The sequence below is a fragment of the Dendrobates tinctorius genome, unplaced genomic scaffold, assembly GCF_039654945.1.
Source record: "Dendrobates tinctorius isolate UK_male_01 unplaced genomic scaffold, ASM3965494v1 ptg000143l, whole genome shotgun sequence".
Lineage (NCBI taxonomy): Eukaryota > Metazoa > Chordata > Amphibia > Anura > Dendrobatidae > Dendrobates > Dendrobates tinctorius.
This window is the reverse complement of record NW_027361810.1, coordinates 3,036,624-3,054,294: the sequence shown is the minus strand read 5'-3', so window position 1 is coordinate 3,054,294 and position 17,671 is coordinate 3,036,624. Positions and strand designations below refer to the sequence as shown.

General features: G+C 52.3%; 1 protein-coding gene across 1 annotated transcript in view; it reads left to right on the top strand.

Moving 5' to 3' along the window:
• Positions 1-210: 210 nt before the first annotated feature.
• Positions 211-17,671, top strand: part of EPB41L5 (erythrocyte membrane protein band 4.1 like 5) — a 37,609-nt gene continuing 20,148 nt past the window's right edge. The window contains exons 1-7 of the mRNA XM_073545318.1: positions 211-368; positions 6,667-6,853; positions 13,867-13,971; positions 14,595-14,637; positions 15,917-15,995; positions 16,103-16,147; positions 17,509-17,561. Of these exons, the coding sequence (XP_073401419.1) occupies positions 6,674-6,853; positions 13,867-13,971; positions 14,595-14,637; positions 15,917-15,995; positions 16,103-16,147; positions 17,509-17,561 (505 nt within the window). The 5' untranslated portion in view covers positions 211-368; positions 6,667-6,673. The remainder of the gene's footprint in view (positions 369-6,666; positions 6,854-13,866; positions 13,972-14,594; positions 14,638-15,916; positions 15,996-16,102; positions 16,148-17,508; positions 17,562-17,671) is intronic.

Genomic DNA, 17,671 nt, shown 5'->3' with positions numbered 1-17,671 from the left:
GTGACGAGGTCTCTGTCCGTCCTCTGTACATTACATACACATTATACACCGGACTCCTCGGGATGTGACGAGGCCTCTGTCCGTCCTCTGTACATTACATATACTGTACATTATACACCGGACTCCTCGGGATGTGACGAGGCCTCTGTCCGGCCTCTGTACAGTTTCCCTCCGCACAGACTATGACTCCCCCAGGCTCGGTGCTGCCTCGTCCTCCTGCTGCCCCCTCCTTCACTGTGGACCCCACCGCCGCTGGGCGTCGCCCCTTTAAGAGTTCCGCTCCTGCCTGCAGCTCCAGACGCCATTTCCTGGGAGATGTGAGGAGTGAGAGCCGAGGAGCAGCGTCCGGAGCCGGGACCGACACCGAGGTGAGCGCAGTCTATCAGGCCGACACACTGTAGCGAGTCTGCAGCTGTGCGCCGGTGTCTGGAGCCTCCGGGTGTTGTTACAACCGACAGATCCGATCGGTCTGCAGATCGGCCATGAAGGTGCAGCAGGACGTCTGATCGTGATCTGCTGGATGATGATTGCTCGGATTTTGCCCTCCGGTCGCTTATTGGCCACTAATCTGAGTTATTACAGGGTCGTGTTCACACGTCGCCCCGGAGCTGCGCGGTTTGTTTTTTTTAGATGGACACTGAAATAATGCAGAAAAGCTCAGAAATCCGGCGTCAGCCAAAGGGAACGGAGCAGGGCGCCGCCCTGGTGGATGTCTGTGATATAACACGCGGAATATCTTCACCTGGGAACATGACCCGATCCCAGAGGAAACGCAGCCGATATCGGAGCAGGGCGCCGCCCTGGTGGATGTCTGTGATATAACACGCGGTATATCTTCACCTGGGAACATGACCCGAGCCCAGAGGAAACGCAGCCGATATCGGAGCAGGGCGCCGCTCTGGTGGATGTCTGTGATATAACACGCGGAATATCTTCACCTGGGAACATGACCCGAGCCCAGAGGAAACGCAGCCGATATCGGAGCAGGGCGCCGCCCTGGTGGATGTCTGTGATATAACACGCGGAATATCTTCACCTGGGAACATGACCCGAGCCCAGAGGAAACGCAGCCGATATCGGAGCAGGGCGCCGCCCTGGTGGATGTCTGTGATATAACACGCGGTATATCTTCACCTGGGAACATGACCCGATCCCAGAGGAAACGCAGCCGATATCGGAGCAGGGCGCCGCCCTGGTGGATGTCTGTGATATAACACGCGGAATATCTTCACCTGGGAACATGACCCGAGCCCAGAGGAAACGCAGCCGATATCGGAGCAGGGCGCCGCCCTGGTGGATGTCTGTGATATAACACGCGGTATATCTTCACCTGGGAACATGACCCGAGCCCAGAGGAAACGCAGCCGATATCGGAGCAGGGCGCCGCCCTGGTGGATGTCTGTGATATAACACGCGGAATATCTTCACCTGGGAACATGACCCGAGCCCAGAGGAAACGCAGCCGATATCGGAGCAGGGCGCCGCCCTGGTGGATGTCTGTGATATAACACGCGGTATATCTTCACCTGGGAACATGACCCGATCCCAGAGGAAACGCAGCCGATATCGGAGCAGGGCGCCGCTCTGGTGGATGTCTGTGATATAACAAGCAGTATATCTTCACCTGGGAACATGACCCGATCCCAGAGGAAACGCAGCCGATATCGGAGCAGGGCGCCGCCCTGGTGGATGTCTGTGATATAACAAGCAGTATATCTTCACCTGGGAACATGACCCGATCCCAGAGGAAACGCAGCCGATATCGGAGCAGGGCGCCGCCCTGGTGGATGTCTGTGATATAACAAGCAGTATATCTTCACCTGGGAACATGACCCGAGCCCAGAGGAAACGCAGCCGATATCGGAGCAGGGCGCCGCTCTGGTGGATGTCTGTGATATAACACGCGGTATATCTTCACCTGGGAACATGACCCGATCCCAGAGGAAACGCAGCCGATATCGGAGCAGGGCGCCGCCCTGGTGGATGTCTGTGATATAATACGCGGTATATCTTCACCTGGGAACATGACCCGAGCCCAGAGGAAACGCAGCCGATATCGGAGCAGGGCGCCGCTCTGGTGGATGTCTGTGATATAACACGCGGTATATCTTCACCTGGGAACATGACCCGATCCCAGAGGAAACGTAGCCGATATCGGAGCAGGGCGCCGGCCTGGTGGATGTCTGTGATATAACAAGCAGTATATCTTCACCTGGGAACATGACCCGATCCCAGAGGAAACGCAGCCGATATCGGAGCAGGGCGCCGCCCTGGTGGATGTCTGTGATATAACAAGCGGTATATCTTCACCTGGGAACATGACCCGAGCCCAGAGGAAACGCAGCCGATATCGGAGCAGGGCGCCGCTCTGGTGGATGTCTGTGATATAACACGCGGTATATCTTCACCTGGGAACATGACCCGATCCCAGAGGAAACGCAGCCGATATCGGAGCAGGGCGCCGCCCTGGTGGATGTATGTGATATAACACGCAGTATATCTTCACCTGGGAACATGACCCGAGCCCAGAGGAAACGCAGCCGATATCGGAGCAGGGCGCCGCCCTGGTGGATGTATGTGATATAACACGCGGTATATCTTCACCTGGGAACATGACCCGAGCCCAGGTGAAAAACGCAGCCGATATCTGAGCAGGGCGCCGCTCTAGTGGATGTATGTGATATAACACGCAGTATATCTTCACCTGGGAACATGACCCGAGCCCAGAGGAAACGCAGCCGATATCGGCGCAGGGCGCCGCTCTGGTGGATGTCTGATATAACACGTGGTAGATCTTCACCTGGATTTATGAGCCTAGAGGAAACGCAGCCGATATCGGAGCAGGGCGCCGCTCTGGTGGATGTCTGTGATATAACACACACGGTAGATCTTCACCTGGGAACATGACCCGAGCCCAGAGGAAACGCAGCCGATATCGGAGCAGGGCGCCGCTCTGGTGGATGTCTGTGATATAACAAGCAGTATATCTTCACCTGGGAACATGACCCGATCCCAGAGGAAACGCAGCCGATATCGGAGCAGGGCGCCGCCCTGGTGGATGTCTGTGATATAACAAGCAGTATATCTTCACCTGGGAACATGACCCGATCCCAGAGGAAACGCAGCCGATATCGGAGCAGGGCGCCGCTCTGGTGGATGTCTGTGATATAACACACACGGTAGATCTTCACCTGGGAACATGACCCGAGCCCAGAGGAAACGCAGCCGATATCGGAGCAGGGCGCCGCTCTGGTGGATGTCTGTGATATAACAAGCAGTATATCTTCACCTGGGAACATGACCCGATCCCAGAGGAAACGCAGCCGATATCGGAGCAGGGCGCCGCCCTGGTGGATGTCTGTGATATAACAAGCAGTATATCTTCACCTGGGAACATGACCCGATCCCAGAGGAAACGCAGCCGATATCGGAGCAGGGCGCCGCTCTGGTGGATGTCTGTGATATAACACACACGGTAGATCTTCACCTGGGAACATGACCCGAGCCCAGAGGAAACGCAGCCGATATCGGAGCAGGGCGCCGCTCTGGTGGATGTCTGTGATATAACAAGCAGTATATCTTCACCTGGGAACATGACCCGATCCCAGAGGAAACGCAGCCGATATCGGAGCAGGGCGCCGCCCTGGTGGATGTCTGTGATATAACAAGCAGTATATCTTCACCTGGGAACATGACCCGATCCCAGAGGAAACGCAGCCGATATCGGAGCAGGGCGCCGCTCTGGTGGATGTCTGTGATATAACACGCGGTATATCTTCACCTGGGAACATGACCCGATCCCAGAGGAAACGCAGCCGATATCGGAGCAGGGCGCCGCCCTGGTGGATGTATGTGATATAACACGCAGTATATCTTCACCTGGGAACATGACCCGAGCCCAGAGGAAACGCAGCCGATATCGGAGCAGGGCGCCGCCCTGGTGGATGTATGTGATATAACACGCGGTATATCTTCACCTGGGAACATGACCCGAGCCCAGGTGAAAAACGCAGCCGATATCTGAGCAGGGCGCCGCTCTAGTGGATGTATGTGATATAACACGCAGTATATCTTCACCTGGGAACATGACCCGAGCCCAGAGGAAACGCAGCCGATATCGGCGCAGGGCGCCGCTCTGGTGGATGTCTGATATAACACGTGGTAGATCTTCACCTGGATTCATGAGCCTAGAGGAAACGCAGCCGATATCGGAGCAGGGCGCCGCTCTGGTGGATGTCTGTGATATAACACACACGGTAGATCTTCACCTGGGAACATGACCCGAACCGAGAACAGTCTGAAATTCCATAAAGCGCGGTGTTTCTCCCGGATGCTCCACAGTAGAATTGTGATATTGGGGGGGGGGGGGGGTGTAAATTCGCACTCATGTCCCCCACTTATTACCATCCCAGCTCTTTGGATTGTCAGCTGTGCGCTACATTACTGCATGTTTTCTGGGTGCTGCATCATCACATGGAGAGGAGTCGCAAACCACCTAAATATTAGAAGGGCCGAGCGGACATTGTTGTGTGATGTCACATTGTTTCGGCTGATGCTAGAGATCCGTACACCCCTGGGGCCGGCTCATCGGGGTCTAGGGCACTGGGTCCTGGGGTGCTGCCATTTTCCTGCCCATGCAGGACTCCTCCCTGTATATAGGATAGTATCCTGCCATTGTGGGCCCCAGACTACACACTGTGGCCCCTCCATACTCTTCCTACACTGGAGTTTCGATCTGCTGCCTGATTGGCTAGGACAGGTTAGGAGGGCAGACTGCTGAGAGTTGTAGTTCTGCTGCAGGCTCCCTCTGGGCTCAGCCCTGCCCTGGATTGTAGCCACAGAGAATCGTTTCCAGCAATGGCGGGTGTAGTAGTGGATCTTTATCTGCTGGGAGTGATGGTGAGAGCAGGGTGTCTGCTCAGGTGGCTCTGCTGCAGGTGACAGTGTCTCCTCTGGGGTCTTGTGGACGTCATAAGTAAAGATTTACCCAAAGCTGCGTCCTATAACAAACCCTCACCTGTGTCCATGACATGGCGACATGAGCAATGAGCGTCTGCAAGAATCTGGCAACTGTCCACACTCTGCCTCATGCCGAATTGGCCGATACCGGGGGGTAATAGATGGCACTTACAGTCCCACGGTGAGCCCGTCTCTGGCCTGAAGTATCTGATAAGAGAGCAATAGGCGGCGCTCGCTCATGGGAGTCTAAAGATGTATCGTAAAGCTTCTGGGTCCGATGCCGGTCCCAGCACAATTACCCAAGATGGTGCCCATTACACAGTCTCACCCTTCCACTGACTCACCAGGATAATGGCAGCTGTTACTTCAGAGCTTCCAGGGTCGGCTACCCCACCTGTGGCACCCACAGAGGAGGTAACGACAAGCGTAGGGAGATGACCATCCATGGAGGTATGAGGCCTGGTGACCAGAGGGTCCCATTCCTGACCCCCACAAGTGTATCCCACTTGCTCTGTCAATCAATCCCCCATATTATGGAGTTAGTTGTTTATTAATGTTTGCTGTATCTCGGCTCCTTCCTATTTTGGTGTCAGAGGCGTTATCCGGATTCTGTTCTGCAGACCTAAAATGTGACACTGGTCCGCAGCGCTGTCAACCTTATAAGGTGGCGGAGCGCCTGCCTTTGCCTTGCGGAGCGCCTGCCTTTGCCTTGCGGAGCGCCTGCCCTCAGCACACAGCTTTCAATCTAAATGTTCCATCTCTGTGAAAATACTAATAGAGGAATTGAGGTCAACTGAAAAGGGTTGTCTCATCACACCCCAGGTCTTGGCCTGAGACCTCCCCCTCAATACTGCGAAATTTCCATTCCCCTCCCTTTCATCTGTTGGCCTCAATATTTGTTTGTTTTTTTTTTTTTTTCTTTCTTGCTGATGACTTGGTTACTTAAACACAAAGAAAAAAAACACAGTATGACAAACGTGCAAAAATACTCTGCTGTAAAAAATATATAACAGTAGACAGCAAGTTCTGATAAGACAGGATAACAAAAACGGGGTATTTAGTTGATACGTTTGTCATACTGTGTTTTTTCTTTGTGTTTCGGTCTTTGGGTGGTGTGAACACTGTCCGACTGACCTAGTACATTGTATAAGCAGAGCTGCAGTGTAAAGCATGGCGGTGGGATTCAGTCTGACTCTAAGAAGCTGAGGCCGTTGTGACTGATTATAACGGTCCTGAAGGTCTGGATGGGTCGGAGAGTAACTTTGCCACATTCATTGTTTCCATTCCATTGTTGCCTCAGATGTCAGTTTGATATTGAGCTGTCTATTCGCTGTCGGGGGCAGCAGATATTCCATATATTTCTCCCTTCTCTTCTTGGGATTAGTGATGCCCCATGTGTCGCCCCCTGCGGGTCGGTGCCCTTTCCCCGCAGTTTTGGGGGTGACGCCAGGTTCCTGTTGAGACACAGGTCTGTCACCAGTGAAGATTCCTTAGGTGAAACCTGTTTGTATCTGTGGATGAGTCACTGGTTTCTGCAGATCTCTCGCCTGTAGACGGGAGCTGGCGACGTCCGGGGCTGATCGCCGTCAGATCCCACTCCGTCCGCTGGGCCCATCGCCTCCCTGCTGTCTCTGAAGACTTTTATTATTCTGTTTGTAACTTTCTCATTTATAAACTAACACCTTTTTTACATTGTGTTTTCTGCAGCCAGAAGATGTTTAGTTTTTTCCGGCGGACGCTCGGGCGGCGGTCCATGCGCCGGCATGCGGAGAAGGAACGACTGCGGGAAGCCCAAAGAGCGGTGACCCACATACCGGCCGCTGGGGATGCGCGGTCCATCATCACATGCAGAGTCTCCCTACTGGACGGGAGCGACGTCAGCGTGGATCTGCCGGTGAGTGCGGCGTTTAGAAGCCGGGGATGGTCGTGCTCTTATTCCCGCTGCGCCACATCCTCTGGGTAAAGGCCATGAAAACACTGAATAAAAAGGACCCGATCTCAGGGACCGTGTGGCGGATATAAGAGGGGGCAAAAGACCTAATCAGGGGGAGCAGCGGGAATAAGGTACCGGCACAAAATGAGACTTTAGCCGGGTGACGGCTCCTGTACTTGGACCGTCCATCCGTGGTGGGTTTTGTGTTGCTCCAGTCAGCTGTTTCTCTGCTGATGATGGCGGCCGCTCCCGAGGCCCCGGGGCGTCTACATTCCCCAAGCGACATAAATCTGAGGCATCGTTCACTTTCTGTTGTTTCTCCCTGCAGTTCTACTGTCTAAACAAAGGTTTGTGATGATAAACTGTGGCCTTAAAGGGGAAGTAACTCCAGAGAGGCTTCTATACCGAATAGATACTATTTCCTTTCTTACAATTCCTGCCGCAAGTTAATCTGTGAATTTCCGTGTCCCAACTATCACTACACATATCGCCAGTGATCAGGACTTTATATATGTGCCTTATCCTTATAACGCTCCAGTACTGATATGGTGTAATGTCTGGGGGTTATATGTGACTGATATCAGCCCCTCTTATAACCTCCAGACATTACACCATATGTGACTGATATCAGCCCCTCTTATAATGCTCCAGTACTGATATAACCTCCAGACATTACACCATATGTGACTGATATCAGCCCCTCTTATAATGCTCCAGTACTGATATAACCTCCAGACATTACACCATATGTGACTGATATCAGCCCCTCTTATAACGCTCCAGTACTGATATAACCTCCAGACATTACACCATATGTGACTGATATCAGCCCCTCTTATAACGCTCCAGTACTGATATAACCCCAGACATTACATCATATGTGACTGATATCAGCCCCTCTTATAACGCTCCAGTACTGATATAACCTCCAGACATTACACCATATGTGACTGATATCAGCCCCTCTTATAACGCTCCAGTGCTGATATAACCCCCAGACATTACACCATATGTGACTGATATCAGCCCCTCTTATAATGCTCCAGTACTGATATAACCTCCAGACATTACACCATATGTGACTGATATCAGCCCCTCTTATAACGCTCCAGTGCTGATATAACCCCCAGACATTACACCATATGTGACTGATATCAGCCCCTCTTATAATGCTCCAGTACTGATATATCCCCCAGACATTACACCATATGTGACTGATATCAGCCCCTCTTATAACACTCCAGTACTGATATAACCTCCAGACATTACATCATATGTGACTGATATCAGCCCCTCTTATAATGCTCCAGTACTGATATAACCCCCAGACATTACACCATATGTGACTGATATCAGCCCCTCTTATAACGCTCCAGTACTGATATAACCTCCAGACATTACATCATATGTGACTGATATCAGCCCCTCTTATAACGCTCCAGTGCTGATATAACCCCCAGACATTACACCATATGTGACTGATATCAGCCTCTTATAACGCTCCAGTACTGATATAACCCCCAGACATTACACCATATGTGACTGATATCAGCCCCTCTTATAACACTCCAGTACTGATATAACCCCCAGACATTACACCATATGTGACTGATATCAGCCCCTCTTATAACACTCCAGTACTGATATAACCCCCAGACATTACACCATATGTGACTGATATCAGCCCCTCTTATAACGCTCCAGTGCTGATATAATCTCAGGATTTATGGTGCCGTGGCCCCTTTAATCATCCTTATGATGAGGCTGGTGCTCCCTGTGATGCAGCTCTTGGTTTTCCTCCGGTTTCTCCCTGACCCGCTGGTTCTGCCGTCTGACCGGTTCTGTCTGTTTTTCTATAATGGAGTCGTCTCTTATAATAACAGGGAGGATGGAGGCGCCGGAGACGCTGCACAGCGGCTCTGAGGGAAAACTCTCCAGGAAATGTCGCTCTGGACGCTGACTTGTTGTATCGCTCTATGACTAAGCGCTCAGTCAGCGGTTTCTGTGCCACGAGTCGCATACGGACTTTACGTTCTATGGGTTTATAGTAAAGCTGGAAGGATTGTTTATCTGTGGACGGATGCGCTGCCCCACGTTTGTCTCGTCATTGCTGTACAATTATCGGGATACAGTGTCGTCAGATCCGTCATTCCGTGCTGCAGCCGGTGAATACAACGTGTGTGCACAGTGACCTATTGATGCAGAGACAGATGTATGTAATCTTATGTCAGTGTTTATAAATATCGATAGTTTGTATCTTACACACATTGTGTAGACGGTGCTGATGACCTAAGAGACATCAGGGCTTTAATGATGATATCATTGAACCCAAACTAATTACTAATGGACCAGACGACTGATCAGAAGATCGATGATCAGAGATGGAGCGTTGCCGCACTTTAGGGGTTTTCTGGGCTTCATGTAAAGTTACCTGTGATTGCCGGAGGTCAGAGCTTTACGAGAAGTGGATGAGAATCTAGTCCACACCTGACCGACCACAAATCTGGAAAATCTCGTACTGTTGGTCACATGGCTGACGCCCCATCTGGGGGGAAAATACTGTACAGAATGCTCATTGCCCGGGTTCACCAATCTGCAGTAACGCTGCGTCTCATAACTGTACATCTCTGCAGACTCCTGAGTTTCCCTCGTTGCTTTCTCCATTCAAACATTGACTGTAACATCCTCTACAGATTGTTTCATGGGCGCTTGGGGACTGCTCAGTTACTCCTCTGGTCACAAGGCAAATTGAGTTTTGAAGGATTTGATGGCAGAAAGTTTTGATCATTGTGCGCTTTTCTGCTACATTTCGCTTGGTAATGTCATCTCTTAGTATTTTCAAGATCTCTGCTTGCTGTGATCAAATGGAAACCTATTTGTTTAGCTGAGCACTTCAGCCTCCTTCACGCTTCTGTGCTTCTCTTGTGAGAAGGTTTGTTACAATGTATCAGTGTGCGCAATACACTAAATCCACCAACAGCGCAAACCTCTAATGACCTCAAAGTTAGTTACAATGTATCGGTGCAGGTAAATGCTTCAGTCCGGACTGGAGACCAGAGGATTGTGTAGGCTGGATATAACAGGGCCTGGATGTGAGAAGGGTTTGTTCTGGGAAAACAAGCAGAGAAATTGTGAGGAATTGAAATGCAAAGTGTATGAGAAAGTTGCAGAAGTTTTAACTTCATGATTGAATTTTGGTGTCTGAGAGGGGGCTAAGCGAGATAAAGGGGTCCTCCTTCCGCCAGTGCTCAATAAGACTGATCAGATCCCGGGATGCTTTGGAGGAAGGGCCCGGTAGATTTCTCCTGTCCGGAGCGGCCCTGTGTCTGCTGTAACCTTCGCTCGGGGTGATCTCATGTTGCCATAAAGCGCAGATTTCCATTGTGTGACGGGAAGTGTCTGATCGATGTGGCTCGGACTTGCGCCTGTCGGGGATGTTTGGAGCTTCCACAGCTTCTGACATTAGCGAAAGTTCAGGAAAACTAAATAAACCCTCAAATAGCAGAAAGGTTAAATATTCACCAGCTGGAGGCCAAAGAAGCCAGGTCCTGAAATGTGACCGCAATTAAAGGGGCAAAATGTGGGAACAATATAAAACTGATAATGCCCAGAAAAGTTAAAACTCCTCGAACTGTACACCGTTAATTAAACCCCCAATTCTTTACACTGCAGGCTGCATCCAAAGAACACGTCCACACCCTGCAGTATCACAGCCTCCCGTGGGACATAAGGGGGTGTCATGTGTCCTGTGTGGATGGAAGGAGTCGCTGATTGTCCTCGCTGTTATCTGCCATTATCAGCCCAAGACAAAAAATGATTCCTCGTCTGCCATTGATCATCCTGCAGATTATCTACTGAGCAGAGAGTGTCGCACCTAATGGGATTAGATACGTCATAATCATCCGATCTAGTGTATCTAAGCATACCACGTGTGATACTGTCTGGTGAGCCGTGTATCTATTCCTATCCTGTGTGATACTGCTGAGCCGTGTATCTAATCCTATCCTGTGTGATGCTGACTGCTGAGCCGTGTATCTAATCCTCCTGCGTGATACTGACTGCTGAGCTGTGTATCTAATCCTATCCTGTGATGCTGACTGCTGAGCCGTGTATCTAATCCTCCTGCGTGATACTGACTGCTGAGCCGTGTATCTAACCCTATCCTGTGTGATACTGACTGCTGAGCCGTGTATCTAATCCTATCCTGTGTGATACTGACTGCTGAGCTGTGTATCTAATCCTATCCTGTGTGATACTGTCTGCTGAGCTGTGTATCTAATCCTATCCTGTGTGATACTGACTGCTGAGTTGTGTATCTAATCCCATCCTGTGATACTGACTGCTGAGCCGTGTATCTAATCCTCTCCTGCGTGATACTGACTGCTGAGCCGTGTATCTAATCCTATTCTGTGATATTGTCTGTTGAGCCGTGTATCTAATCCTATCCTGTGTGATGCTGACTGCTGAGCCGTGTATCTAATCCTCCTGCGTGATACTGACTGCTGAGCCGTGTATCTAATCCTATCCTGTGTGATACTGACTGCTGAGCCGTGTATCTAATCCTATCCTGTGTGATACCGACTGCTGAGCCCCTGATGTGACGTCCCCAGTCTCAGGACTTGGATTATGAGGGTCTCTGGTCAGTCCTGGTTCTATGGGGTCTCAAGACATTTTGGGTCCCGGGACTCCCCGATGTCTGCGCCTCTTGCACCGTTGAGCTGCTGTGTCGGTCTTTCTGTTGGTCACTTGTTGCGCAGCAGGAGCGGGATGAGGTGCAGCGAACAATGGCCGCAGCTCGGCTCATTAAGAGACACAAAGAGGCTTTTCAGCCATTGCTCAGACGGTGCCCGTCCTGTGCTGAGGATCGTCCTGGCTCGGCCCCCTCCCTGGTCATGGCCACCACATTCCTGCTCATTCACAGCCCTGACCAGTGATAAACCAGTTCTCCAGCATTTATCTGGGCCCTTCAGAGATCATCGCTTTCTTAAGTGTTTGTGAAGAAAGCAAGAAAATTCCTGCTTAAAATCCAGAGCTGGAACGGAGCGCAGACGTGTGGGGCCCGGGCCATCGTGGAGCGCAGACGTGTGGGGCCCGGGCCATCGTGGAGCGCAGACGTGTGGGGCCCGGGCCATCGTGGAGCGCAGACGTGTGGGGCCCGGGCCATCGTGGAGCGCAGACGTGTGGGGCCCGGGCCATCACTGGCTCTACCAGACCCCTGAATGGTGAACCTGTTGCTGCAGAACATGTCATTCAGGAATCTGGCAGAGCTGGGTGCAACCTGTGAGCTGGCATGGCTGCCGTGTTCATGGTCACTCTGCTCTCCCCGTTACTGATCGTGTATGTGGGGTGGTGGGGTCACGCTGTATGACCCGGCCTTATTCTTGTCCTCCCTGGTGCTGTGTCCAGTACCCGCTGTTGCCCCTCAGGGTCCACCAGGACATTAGCAGCGATGTAATGGTGCTGAGCCATGGCATAGAGAGAACAAGGGGCTTTATTAAAGGGTTCCTCCAGCGTCGCTTCCACATCAGGAGGAGCGCGGTACTGATAATACGGGATGTGTGTATGGTGACCGACGCTGTCTGTCCAGAGTCCAGCGCTGCCTCAGTCGCTGCTCCAATCTGTCTTTCTGCAGCAGAGGCATCATGAATATGGCGCACCTCAGCGCTGCAGCCAATCACTGAGCTCAGTAGCCAGCTGTATTGCAGCCACTGAGCTCCGTGATTGGTTGCTGCGGTGATGTGTGCAGTAGTCGTGGTCACTGCTGCAGACAGGAAACGGAGTCCAAAGCAGCGGAGAGGCCATGCCGGACTCAGGAGGCCAGAAATCTCCTGTACACAGAGCTGCTCATCCGCCCTCAGCCCCATGGTCCCAGCCGGCCCTGTGACATAATGCCACCTGACAACGGTGGCCGACTAGTCACATCATTGTCACCGGAGTGATGAGGACGCCCGTGCAGGACGGAAGCGAGCACTTGTTATTTTTTCCTTTTCCCTCCATATTCAGTGCCGCAGTATGGGGGTCTCTATATGTTTGTTGTTCAGTAGAGGCCGATCCCCTTAAGAGGGGAGTGAACACTTATTTATGTAATTAATGAGCCTTTTTCAACTTCTAATAAAAATGGTTGCAATTTTTTTTTTATATATTCTCTCTGTCTCTCTCTCTCTCTCTCTCCCATTGGGTGGAGGTCTCGGGTTTGTAGGCTGATCACCATGGACCGGCCATTACTCACAGACCACAGGGACCCCCGTGTGCCGATCGGGTGGGGAGCAGCTGCCACGCTTACACTGAGGGGGGCACGGTGTGCACATGGCTTTCTGCGTCCCCTCCGGCCAGATGTGCACTGCGCCCTACAACCACTGCAGCATTTCATTCTTCGGACCTCACAATTTGCCCAGTTTTGCTGCTTTAAGAAAAGGAGGAAGCTGAAAGCCCGGGGGGCCTACCCATGTCTGCGCCGGGACCTCTCCTCACCCTGGACCCTGCACTGTTATGGCTCAGTGGGCACAAGAACCCGCAGAGGCGCAGAGCAATGCACAAAGTGACTGGTGCAGCTCTGCAAGCGCCATAACTGCAGAGCAGGCTGTGGAAGAGGCGCCCGCGATCTCGGGGAGGGGGCTGACAATCTCATGTGGACCCCCCAGCAAGAGGTGGGGTCCTAGACTCCAGTTATAAGAGCGGGGTCTCGCCTTGCAGGTTGTCTACATCTTGGGGGGGTCTTCAGGAAGGGGTAGCCCCTCTTACAAGTACTTAGTCTTACATGATCTGTGGTATAAAGCTCCCCGATCATGAGGAAGACTGAGCGGCTGATAGCAGGGGACAACGGCTACAGAGCATGTAACTTTACATCTGAGATTTCTCCTTTTGCAGTGTTAATGCGGTGATTGGGGGTCAGGGGTTTGCTGGGTCTTTTATGTGGGTGTTTACAATAAATCTTGGTTCTCGGAGGGTTAATTCCTGTTTTTATGTTTTTTTAGAAAAAAGCCAAAGGTCAGGAGCTGTTTGAGCAGATGATGTATCACCTGGACCTGATTGAGAAGGATTACTTTGGGCTGCAGTTCATGGATTCCGCACAAGTGCCGGTAAATTGGGGGCTGGTGGTGATGGCGGGGCAGTGAATTGGGGGCTGGTGATGGTGGTGTGGGGCCCGGGCCATCATCGAGCGCAGACGTGTGGGGCTTGTGGCCCCTGCTCTCACATGCCCTCCCCTGGTGCGGAGTGCCTGGCTGGGGGCTCGGGCAGGGAGTGAGGAGCTCCGGCTGGTTTTCTTCTTCTTGGATTCTGTTTTCTTTCATCTCCTCCACATTCCTGGGCTGGAGCAGCTCGGAGACAGGCACCGAGGGAAGCAGGGGTCCTCCTGTAGGGGAGCCTCCCAGGGGTCTCACTGCCACTAATGGAGCAAAATAATGGGGAAGGGGGCGGCTTCTAGTACAGCAGAGTTTAGTGACCGATGCCGTAAAGTCACAAATATACAATGTATCAAATTATAAGTACAAGATGTATAGAGTAAGACGTCACCTGCAGTCCCATGTAACAACACACTATCTGTACGTAGAATTATCAGTTATCTGTGAGGCTACATAGGACTGCAGGTGACATCTACTACATTATTTGTCCGCAGTGATATCACTTTGTTACATAGGAATGCAGGGATTATTTAATATGCTACTCGTGGTGTTAACCCTTCTCTTCCCTCTCTCCTTAGCACTGGCTGGACAACACAAAGAGCATTAAAAAGCAGGTGAAGAGTAAGTAGTGCGCCCCCGCTGTCACATGTTGGGGGCAGACTGTCTGATCTGTTGTAGGAGGCTGTGAGATGGCAGCCATCGGCCCCAGTTCTGTTACGTGACCCCTACAGTGCATGTGCTCAGCTCTACAGGTGTCATGTCCCCTTTAAGAGTACAGCTGGGACAGTGATGCTGACACCTAGCCGTATCTGCTGTGCTGCAGTGGAGGAGATCTGTGCGCTCCTCAGCCCATCACCTGCCTGACACAAGGGTGTATTGTCCGCTCTGCCACCTTGGTGCGGGGGAGGAGGGCGGTCGGTGGAATGCCATGCTCGATGACCACAATCGCTGGTCACATCCGAATAGAATGACTTAATTGGGTGCAGGTCGTTCTACATTCCGAAATCTCTGATGCCTGAAATTAGAGAGCGGCTGAGGTCACGATTAAGCGGCGGCGGCCCCAACTGAGCGCATGACCCCACCTGCTACCAGTAGACGCCACCCTGGGCACCGGCCGCTTCATGCAGCCACAGACGTTGTTACCGTCATCATTATTCTCTAATTGGAATGTGCAGCTCTGAAAATCAAAGCGTCTCCTCCAGTCACATCCAGAGCTGCAATCATCACTTCCATGGTACAGATGGGTGTAGGCTGGTGGTCCGACCCTGCCCTGTGTGCTGCATTGCATTGTGGGATGTGTAGTGTTTGCTGTGTAGTCGTTTATGTAAATACAAACTGATACAAAGAATCACAATATTGGGATGACGCAGAGGAGGCCGGATTTTATTATTAATCGATGGACTGCAGAACAATCCTGGAAAAGTTCCCACAAATCGGACAAGTGACCCATAAAGGCTTGTGCACACGGCGTCTCTAGGACGCTCCCCTGCTAGAGTCTTCTGCATCAAACTACGCAGTTACGTGGCCGTAGTGGGAAAGTCTAGGTGGCGGAATTGGTTCCTTTAAGAACCCGGTAGACGGGGGCGTAACTGGTGGGCGCAGTCGCATCCAGACCCTGGGGCCAGAAAGGTCCCTTTGGCCCATGTATTATCGGTCTTCTCAAGGACCCGCTCATTACCTTGGCCGGTGGCCGTTTTTTGCTTGGGGTAGAGTTCCCCTTTAAGCACCCCCCCCCCCCCCCCCCCCCCCCCCCCGCAGCAGTGACTCTTCCAGGCACTGGATTATTCTGTCTGATCTGATTATATAATTGTGGCGCTGAGATGCCGCGGACGCGGGGGGAGTCCGGGTCAGCGCTCCCATCCGGACACATTAGATAAACCTGACACTGTTTCTCCTGCAGTCGGACCCCCGTACTGTCTGCACGTGAGGGTCAAGTTCTACTCGTCGGAGCCCAACAATCTGCGGGAGGAGCTCACCAGGTGAGGATCACACCTGTTGGGATTAGATACAGCAGTATCACAGATGAGGGCTTAGCTACGGCAGAGCAGCATGCGTATCGCACTGATGACTTCATTTGTTTTCACAGATATTTGTTTGTTCTGCAGCTTAAACAAGATATTCTCAGTGGAAAGTAAGTACCCCCCCCCCCCACTCACCTGACACATTGCACAATGTACGTCTCCCGAATATATTGGGGGAAATATCAGCCTGACTCAGGCTTTAAGGGCCGGTGTCCACGGAGTCATGGCAATATGGAGAGTTCTTGAACTTTCTATGAGACTTTGTTTTCTGCAGTTGTATCCAGTGTAAACAAACTTCTGTTACATTGTATCAGTCTGCTGCCTGTTTACAGCTCAGGCCTGCTTCACACGTCAGCATCAGTCAAGATCCGCCGATTTGCAAAAAAAAAAACGGATCCGCCATTTTTCTTGGCGGATCCGTTTTTTTAGACCATAGACTTGCATTATCGGCGGATCTTGATGGATGGTCTTCCGTTGGATCCGATATTTTGCAGATCCGCCAAAATTTTGGTGTCCGCTGACATCACTTGACAGGCACTGCAACGTTTTTTTCACCGTCGGATCCACATTTTGGCTTTTCCAGGAGATTTAACCCTAAATACCGGCAGAAGGCTCTCTCGCGCGAGATCCACTTTATTCCAGGCGCGGTTCCTTTGACATTACCATATCGGCAGATCCCAGCGCACCAACGGTCCGGTGGTTCCCGTTGGTGTTTCGTCGGCCACGGATCCGTTTTCCGCCATTTTGGCGGATTTCAACTGACCTGAAAAACTGATGTGTGAAACAGGCTTCAGAGGTTTGTCTAGATTAGAGTGTTAAAGGGGGTCTGTCATCCCCAAAATACGTTGCGTTGCCGGGGCATGCTGGGAGCTGTAGCGCCGTGCGTTGCCGGGGCGTGCTGGGAGCTGTAGCGCTGCGCGTTGCCGGGGCGTGCTGGGAGCTGTAGCGCTGCGCGTTGCCGGGGCGTGCTGGGAGCTGTAGCGCTGCGCGTTGCCGGGGCGTGCTGGGAGCTGTAGCGCCGCGCGTTGCCGGGGCGTGCTGGGAGCTGTAGCGCCGCGCGTTGCCGGGGCGTGCTGGGAGCTGTAGCGCCGCGCGTTGCCGGGGCGTGCTGGGAGCCGTAGTTGCGTGATGGCTGTAGTGCTGCTATACAGAGGAATGGTGTTAATGTCCTGGCAGCGTTGCGAGGCCTGGTCCTCGGTGGTACTGAGCAGCAGTATGGATGCCTGGCATCTTCCCTACCCATCGGTCGGGCACCTATTATGCCCGGCACAGTGGTGGGCTGTCAGCCTGGCCGTGGTGGCACCAGTGCGGTGTCGCTGACGCTCTGCGGTCAGTCATCCTACACATCCTATTCTGTCCAGTGCTCGGTGTATTAACCCTTCATGGGCTCTTATACTTGTTTGAGGACGGGTACAGCCAGGAATTAACCTGCACCGGTCACTAATCAGTCTGCTGATGCATTGTCTTTCAGGCTGGAGTGCCCGTTTGACACCGCGGTGCAGTTGGCGGCATACACGCTCCAAGGTACGTGTCGGGGGGGGGGGGGGGGGGGGGGGGGGTCGCGATGACAAGTTGTGTGTGTCCTGTGCCCCCTCTGTGGGTGGCGTGCCGGCCGCGGTTTGGGCACTAAGCCC